The sequence below is a fragment of the Paramormyrops kingsleyae genome, chromosome 18, assembly GCF_048594095.1.
Source record: "Paramormyrops kingsleyae isolate MSU_618 chromosome 18, PKINGS_0.4, whole genome shotgun sequence".
In the NCBI taxonomy this organism is placed as follows: Eukaryota; Metazoa; Chordata; class Actinopteri; order Osteoglossiformes; family Mormyridae; genus Paramormyrops; species Paramormyrops kingsleyae.
The window spans coordinates 19994213-20002708 of record NC_132814.1 but is presented as its reverse complement, the minus strand read 5'-3'; the positions used below and the strand labels follow the sequence as shown (position 1 = coordinate 20002708).

The 8496-nt window shown below is 50.6% G+C and overlaps 1 protein-coding gene and 1 long non-coding RNA gene across 2 annotated transcripts in view; both read left to right on the top strand.

Moving 5' to 3' along the window:
- Positions 1–575: 575 nt before the first annotated feature.
- On the top strand, positions 576–1804 carry LOC140579587 (uncharacterized). Its single transcript, XR_011983542.1, has 3 exons — positions 576–656; positions 761–1217; positions 1542–1804. It is a non-coding gene; the product is annotated as an uncharacterized lncRNA (long non-coding RNA).
- A 4910-nt stretch (positions 1805–6714) lies between these two features.
- Positions 6715–8496, top strand: part of LOC140579634 (uncharacterized) — a 1874-nt gene continuing 92 nt past the window's right edge. The window contains exon 1 of the mRNA XM_072702309.1: positions 6715–8496. This exon is cut by the window's right edge and continues 92 nt beyond it. Coding sequence (XP_072558410.1) covers positions 7634–8437 — 804 coding nt within the window. The 5' untranslated portion in view covers positions 6715–7633 and the 3' untranslated portion in view covers positions 8438–8496.

The window sequence follows — 8496 nt, the reverse complement described above, 5'->3', positions numbered from 1 at the left end:
TCTTATGTACTCGGATATTTTCCATTCGTGTTTGTCAGAGCCCTCAGATGCAGACCTCCTGGCCTGTGCAGTGGAGCTTGAGACGTCAGGTGAGTCTAAATATATTTTTGAATAAATAAAATGATTCGTTGTTCACAAATCTGCCAAATTATATAAACATATGAACTGTATATTTACTGCTGTTGTTATTATTCATCTTTGTTAGCCGTAAATGCTGAAGTGGGATAAGGTAAGCAGCTAAGCTGATTGTTAGCCTCACTGTCCTTGGTTCTGGTGGTCTAGGCCGCACTGGCCTGCATGTCCTGTCTGCTTGTCTGCCATAGTAGGATAATTACATAGAGAATTTAATACTCACCAACTTTTCTTTACATGTCTGTGGCCCTGTGCTTAAGCTTGCCTTTCATTCATTCATTCATTCATTCATTGACTTGCTCATCCTGTCATTTAATCTCTATTAATTTTTTAATCATTTAGTACAATCAAATAACAGTATAGCTTCTGCTAGTTGCTTTGTAACACTGTCATGTTTCCAACAACACCGGCATGTAGCTGTCAGTCTGTCCGCGCCCCCGCCCCCCACCCCCAAAGCGGTCGCTTCACGCTCCTCTCCCCGGAAATCCTCCGCAAAGGCAGACGTTTCTCGTCCTGCTTCTGAGGTGAGATGTAGCCAAAACTGCATCCTGCTTCATTTATTTTATACTAAGAGTGAGGAATAGAACGAGTTCCGAATCAGATATTGACATTATTGCTGTTTTTGTAGGACGTCCCTCTTCCGGAAGCCTGGAAGCCCCAGCTGCCACAGGAGCAGCACGAGTGGCTCAGCCGCGCCCTGTTCAGGAGGAATAAGGACGGGAGGCCTGTCCTTATTGACTCCTTGCAGTTGTGGTGGCACCCGCCCGCACCACGCCCCGTCTTCAGTCAGCCGCCAGCTTCACCTGCCCCTTTCTTCACCCGCCCCTTCTTCCTGTGGATGCCCTACCGCATTTGGGCGTTTAAGCTCGTGTGCAGGCAGCCCGACTGCTACCGGGCCGGGCAGCGCCTGACGTCCTGCGGCCTGTACAAGACAGTCAGGAGGGTGCTGGACATAGACGGCTGGTACTTCATGGCCACCTCGAATGCCGTCTGTGTAAGAAGAAGGTGGCAGGCTGGTCACAGGACATCTTGGGGCAGCTGGACCCTGCGCACCGTGCAGAGTTTCCGGCCGTCCTGACGTACAGGTAAGCATTTCTCTATCGGTGATGCATGGGGCTGCGAACATCTCTGAGCCCCGGTGTCTGTTTGATCTGACGTGAGGCTGCTTGGCCACTTTGAGCTGCTCTGACCTTTTGCTGGATTGCTACGTGTGAAGTCGTTAGCACCCATTGTTCTGCCCTGGGCCCCACGCACCTTTGAATCACCCCCTACTGTGCTCTTTTACACCCCCCCCCCCCCCGACAGAGACACACACACGCCTACCTCTTAGTGTAGTTGGGAAGGTTGGTCATTTTTAATGAAATCCTTTAACTTTGTGTGCTTGTGTGTGTGTGTTTTTGTGCTTACAGGTTGTCCTGCGACCTGAAGGTGGTGAGGCTGATGTGACGGCGTTCGCTCGGCAACAGTGTCTCCATGCTGCACAACAAGCTGAAGGAGCAGCACAGTGAGACCTGGACGGCACGAGCACTGCGATATCTGGCAGTGTGCAGGAAGTTTCAGGTCCCTGGTGCTGTTGTGCAGCAGGTGGCACCACCACCCATGGTGCCCCTCCCCTCACCCCAGTGGCTCCTCACAGTCCATGCTGAGGATGTCAGGTCTCGGACTGGGGAGATGAAGGCCAGGATCACCTCCATTTTTGGATTTGGATTTTTGGATCTCTCAGCCCCAGACAGACTGCCGCCCGACTAGCTTCGGTTTTAAGTGAAACAATTGTTTCAGCGGTCCCGGCTCCCCATTGGCCAGCGCCGCTGAATTGTTTCAGAACGGTCCCGAACGATTGGCCGAACCTGCGACTGCTGGCCCCGCGCGATTGGCCGGCGAGGCTATATGCCGCCTACCCGGGGGAAGAATTGTTTCAGGCCGGCGATAGCTCCCCCCCCCCCCAGTGGAAGAAATGTTTCACCGAAATGTTTCAGAACGGTCCCGAACGATTGGCCGAGCCGCGAGACTGGCTCCGCCCGCCCCCCGGCGCGCTTATATGAATGAAGACGACGGCTGCGGGGACATTATCGTCGCATCTGTCACTGTTTTTGTTTCGTATCCGGCGTCCTGCACAGCTCTAACAGGTAAGCCCGAGAAGCTGCTTATTCTCTTTTTTCGGGTCTTTAACCGATTGATTTCGTGTCTTGCAGATCGTTATTTTGATGTTGTCGATCCTATATGTAATATTGCATAAGAATGCCGATGCTCAGAATGTAATTAAAAAATATATTTTGTACAGAAAAGTTATGTAGTCTTTGTCATTAGTAATACTTCTTGCCAGTAATTTAACATAAACATAGCCCTGTTTACTTAAAAAGATCCAGAATTCTCCAGGAAGCATTATATCAATATATATATCAATATATATTTTTTTATTTCATTATGTCTTGGTTTATGTTTGCATTTATTGAGCTGTTCAGTATTTCTTTCCTATCAGAATGGACTCTGCACCAGTTTTCTGCTTTGAGCCCAGTGGGGAGCTCACTCTGCGCCTCTCACCCGAGGCACTGGCCACCCAGAGAGCCTGTGTGGGCCAGACTGGGACGACCCCGAGCCAGGCCGAGGATCCAGCGGCGGTATTGATGGAGGCCAGGAGCAGAGTGGCGGCTCGAGGAGGAGACCCCCGGGACCACCGGCTGGTAGAAAGCGAGTGTGCTATCCAGTTTGGCCAGTACCGGGGGAAAACCTTCAAGTGGCTTCTGTCCAATGACGTTGGCTATGCTGCCATGGTCCTGGCTGGGCATCAGGCGAAAGGGATATCCTTTGAGGAGTGGAAGGCACAGCACGAGGAGCCGCGTTAAATTATATAATGGATTATTATTATTTTTCGTTATCATATATTTATATGTATATGTTTTATTTATATATATATATATATATAGTTTCAAATATTTTTTATGACTTTTTTAAATTAAAGTTTTTTTTTTGCTGAAGCAAAGTGTGTACAGGACTTTTTCCCAAATAGCCCAGTGTTTTGTATTTTATTTATGTACTGTATATATACACTATACTATATATATACATATATATATATATATATATACATACATACACAAAAAACTGTAAGTCTTCCTGGATAAGGTGTATATGTGACTTATTTCCCCCCAATTACAAGTTTATTTTCAGAGATAAGGCTGGAGCTGGATGACCCATGACTACATATTATATATAATAGAATAATAATTGATACTTTATTGATCCCCGTGGGGAAATTGTTTTTACGCCTCCCTCAACTTGCTCTTTGTAAAGTTAATTGTCCGCGAAGGGTCAGCCACCTGTTGGGGCGCCCAGGGAGCTGGGGGTTAAGGGCCTTGCTCAAGGACCCACAGACGTGCTGAGGCTGGGTTTGAACCGGCAACCTTGTGATTACAGGTACACAGGCTTATGCTGCATTACATTTGCCCTCGGAACTCAGATTCCGAGTTTTGAAACCAGAAGTGACGACATGCGCGCTCCCGTTTCTCGGAGATCCGAGAAATATCTCTGATAACGAAGAGGATCCCGAGTTCAGAATCCAAGATGGCTGCGCCCTTTATCAACAGAAGGGAAAGTTGTAGTTTTATCCTGTTTAAGCACTACTTCTCATTTGTGGCTCATTAAATCGGTCGCACACACTATACCGTCCAACTTATCTGTGGATGTGTTGCTACGGAGTTTTATACGTGAAGCACCGCGCGTAATGTGTTATCAAGTCTCACCAGCCTGCAGCTGTACTGGTGGGTGGTAGGGGAGCCAACAGTGAGGGACTCCCCAGAGGCAGCCTCGCTCACGGAACAGCTGCTGAGGGAGTTCACTGCCGTTACCCCCGAGTCCCCACTCCAGCAGCTGGTCAAGGCAGAGGAGACCCTGAGGCAGCTGCTCTGCTTAAAGTCGGGGCAGGCTTCCCCAGCAGGGGACAAATTGGCCACACTCAGAACGCAACTTCTTGCGGCATTCCCCGAGTCTCCTGTGGCTGCAGCGCCCCCTGTGGTTCCCGTGCCCCCTGCTTCGTCGCCCGAGGTCCCTGCAGCGCCCCCTGTGGTTCCCATGCCTGCAGCGCTCCTGTACCTCTTGTGGTTCCAGTGCCTCCTGCTTCATCGCCTGAGGTCCCTGCACCTCCTGCTTCGCCGCCTGAGGTCCCTGCGTCGCCCATGCCTGCCCAGTCCCCGTGGTTCCTGAGCCAGTGGCTGATGTGGCATCCCCCTTGTTTCCTGCTTCGTCCCCTGGGGTTTCTGCTCTACCCCTGGATCCCTGATCCCCCCCGGACACTACTTCCGTGCTGCCGGTCCCAGTCCCTGAGGAGGTCCCCATCTGTCGAACCATCACTCCTCCTCCCTTAGTGGAGATGGAGGAGGAGCTTGAATGGGACCCCTCAGGGATCACCCTGACCTCCCCAGTGACTCCTCCACCATCACCCCAGCGTGGCAGGTCCTGGCCGGGTCCCCGCCTCTCAGTCTCTCGGAAAGGGAGGGGACACCTGCGCCGAGGTCGGGTCTGTCTTGTTCCCTGTGCCCCGTTGATGTTTTGCTTTTGTTTTCCAGGTCCCGTGTCCCCAGTCCCGCTCCTCCGGGGCGCGGGCCTTTGGGGGGGGGAGGGTTCTGTCGCACCCCGATCGTGCCACGCCCCCCCTCGTTAACCTCATGTGGATTCCCAGTGTTCACCAGCTGTTTCAAGTTGTCCTTATTAGTTTGGTGTATTTAAGTCCATGTCAGAGTTCATTTCCCTAGTTCTGTCATTGTAGTGTTATGTGCTGTTTGTTCCAGATGCCCCTTCGTTTTCAGGTTTAATTTTACCCCAGTCCTGCTCTCCTTTGCCTGCTTCCCTGGTCCGTGCCTTGCCACCGCATGACACATTTTATATAAAATTCTCATAGCTTTCTTTTGTAACACAAACATTTACTATTTGTTTTATATGTATTGCCCCAAACCTCTCTACAATAAGTCAAATATAGAACAATAAATGAATAATATAATGTATGGAGTGTAATACAAAATATATTAATATATAAAGTTTTGATGAAGTAAGGTACATATAAGCCAAGTAGGGGTATTTTCAGACTTATTTTGGAGGTACGGCTGAAGCCGGATTCAAACCCATGAGCTCTTGCTCCGGAGCTCTGTCTTTCAGCCCTAGACATGTTTTAAAGGGGCAAAGACACTACCTTTGTGGGGCCCACACTAAGATATGCATGGGGGGCCCACAACCTCTGGCCCCCAGACAAGTCAGCTTTGGAGAGGCGAGGCGAACCCTCTGGGGTGAATCTCAGGGGCCCCTGTGGTGGGATGGGCAACGCTCTGGCCCCTGTGATGCTCAGGGGTAAACTTGAAAGTGCAGCATTTCATGTTAATCGTGATAGCTCTTTTGTATGTAGTCTGCATTTTACCAAAAAAGACTACTTTCCATCTGCACATCGGAAGCGTCTCAAAACTGGCCCTGTCCCATCCCGCTTTAATTGGAACAGTTAGGGAGACAGGAAACAAGGATGGCTTTTTGTCCAAAAAATTTTGTTTCTGTAAGATACCTATCAACAATGTTTTGTACAGTCTGAGCATGTCCAGGCATGGAATCAGGCCAGGTTGGAAATTGTTTTGTGGAAGTTCAGAGCCTGGCCTGGCCGGAGCCAGCTTGACACTGCCTCAGCAGGCTATAGAAGTGGCCTGCATACACAGATGCTGCTCATTGGGTTAATATAGACCTGATAGTGTGTATGTATTGTTTCAGAATATAACATTTCCTCAGTAGCAATATACAAGTAAGCTAGATGCTATAGACATTTGCAGGATGATTGGTGTCTGTCAATATGTCTGCTCAATGCCATAACAGTCGCAATACATACTTCTATATTTGTGACGAATATACGCTTGCGCCTCAGAGAAGCTCAATGACTGCTCTTGTGAAGAAAGCACATCATCTGTACTTTGGCTGTGACATCCGGGAATACAAACGAAAAGGAAGTAAAACACTTCTAATTATGTTGAACTTAATAGCCTATGAGAAACATAAACACGATTAAATACATTATGGCCGGTAAACAGTTTAGTGTCTACTACTGGTTGCGGTGGTGGTGTTACAGTTGCTTTTAAAGAAATGCTTTAAATCCCTTGTCACCAAAAAATATTCTAGTTTCTAGTACTGCTGTTCATTATTGATTAGCGATATTACAACATGACAAGATTTCTCGTTGTAGTGAAAAGTGGTCTCGCGAAGGCGCTTGCAAATCAGCTCATGTAAGCATGTTGGCGTCTGGCAAAATTACCGTAGCAGATGCCCCAGACACTTTTAAATCTTTTGCATGGCAGCATTTTGGGTACCTGGCGAAAAAGTGATGTACTCTTAATTTGACTTTATCTGTAAATAGCTGTACTCATAAGCATGGTCATATGCTTGATCTTATTTTATCAACTGGTGTACTTGTTAGTACTGCAAATATTTTGGATGCCACTTTTTCTGACCACAAACCTACTAGTGTGCCATCATCCCTCCGCTTGACTGCTACCTCCAGCCTAAGCTATTGTTCATGTACTTTAAATTCCACTACTGCTGCTCTTTTTAGAGGCCTTTTAAAATGCTGCTCCTGATATGACCTGCCTGTCCTGATCATTCGCTCCTTCCGTGTGTCACGCCCCCTCATTAATCTCGTGTGGAATCACCGTGTTTATCAGCTGTTTCTTGTTGCTGTTATTAGTCTGGTGTATTTAAGTCTGCGTTTAAGTTTGTTTTCTCAGTCCGGTCATTGTAAAGTAATTGCGTGTTTTGCTTGCTTGTCTCTACCCTTTTGATTGAACCCCGTGTTCCCAGATTTCCTGACTGCCGCTCATCAGTCTCCACTTTGCGTCCCGCATACGCCGTGACAGAATGACCGGACTCCTGAACTAGACGCCTCAGCTGAGCGAGGCAGAATACATTGACGCTCTGGCTGCTCGTTCGGGGGATATATTGCAGAATATGTATCCGTTAAGGGACCCGCACCTCACGGAAAAGGTGTGAGGGAATTTGCGGCGGCTCAGGAGTGGAGTGGCAGAGGTGATGATGCAGCAGGTAGCCACCAACTATGGCTTGCCTTATGGTCCACTGACGGAACTGCCAGAGGTACCCCAGGCTCCGCCGAAAAAGGGCAGCAGAAAAAAGCGGAAACAGAAAGACACTCTGGAGCTCTTCCTAGGGGCCGTCTCTGTTTCCGTTGCCTGTCCTGCTGCGTTTCGGGAGGAATCCCTCCCAGATTCTGGTATTCATCCCTGACGTCACCGCCGCCTCACCCATGCAGAAGCCCAAAGTTTGTCCGCTGCTTCGCTACTAGACCTGGTGGTGGTGGTGGGCAACGAAATTTTTTTTTTAAAAAAACCTGGCAGCTTGCCTGTTTCTGGGAACACGCCTGGCTCTTAAAGGAGCAAAGTCACCTGAGGACGCCATCCTGCAGGTCCCCAAGTTCCTTAAACGGACAGGGCCTGCTGCCAAGGCACAAACCTCAGCCGCACTCTCCATGGTTCCTGATTTGGCGGCTCCTGCTCAGCCCTCCGTGGTTCCTATCCCGACAGCTGCTGCACCGCCCCCAGAGGTTCCTGCTCCGGCACCCGTGGTGCCCACGCCCGAGGTTCCTGTTCTGGTGCCAGAGGTTCCTGCGCCCGAAGTTCCTGCTCTGGCACTGGTGGGGCCCGTGCCCAAGGTTCCTGCTCCGGCGCCCAAGGTTCCTGCGCCCGAGGTTCCTGCTCCGGCACCAAAGGTTCCTGCGACCAAGGTTCCTGCTCTGGCACCAAAGGTTCCTGTGCCCGAGGTTCCTGCTCCGGCACCAAAGGTTCCCGCGCCCGAGGTTCCCGCTCCGACACCAAAAGTTCCCGTGCCAGCGGTTCCTGCGCCCGAGGTTCCTGCTCCGGCACCAAAGGTTCCTGCGCCCGAGGTTCCTGCTCCGGCACCAAAGGTTCCTGCGACCGAGGTTCCTGCTCTGGCACCAAAGGTTCCTGTGCCCGAGGTTCCTGCTCCGGCACCAAAGGTTCCCGCGCCCGAGGTTCCCGCTCCGACACCAAAAGTTCCCGTGCCAGCGGTTCCTGCGCCCGAGGTTCCTGCTCCGGCACCAAAGGTTCCTGCGCCCGAGGTTCCCGCTCCGGCACCAAAGGTTCCCGCGCCCAAGGTTCCCGCTCCGACACCAAAAGTTCCCTCGCCTGAGGTTCCCGTGCCCAAGGTTCCCACTCCGGCACCAAAGGTTCCTGCGCCCAAAGTTCCTGGTCTGGCACCCAAGGTTCCCGTGCCCAAGGTTCCCACTCCGACACCAAAAGTTCCTGCACCCTGAGGTTCCTGTCCTGGTGCCCAAGGTTCCCATGCCCAAGGTTCCCGCTCCGACACCAAAAG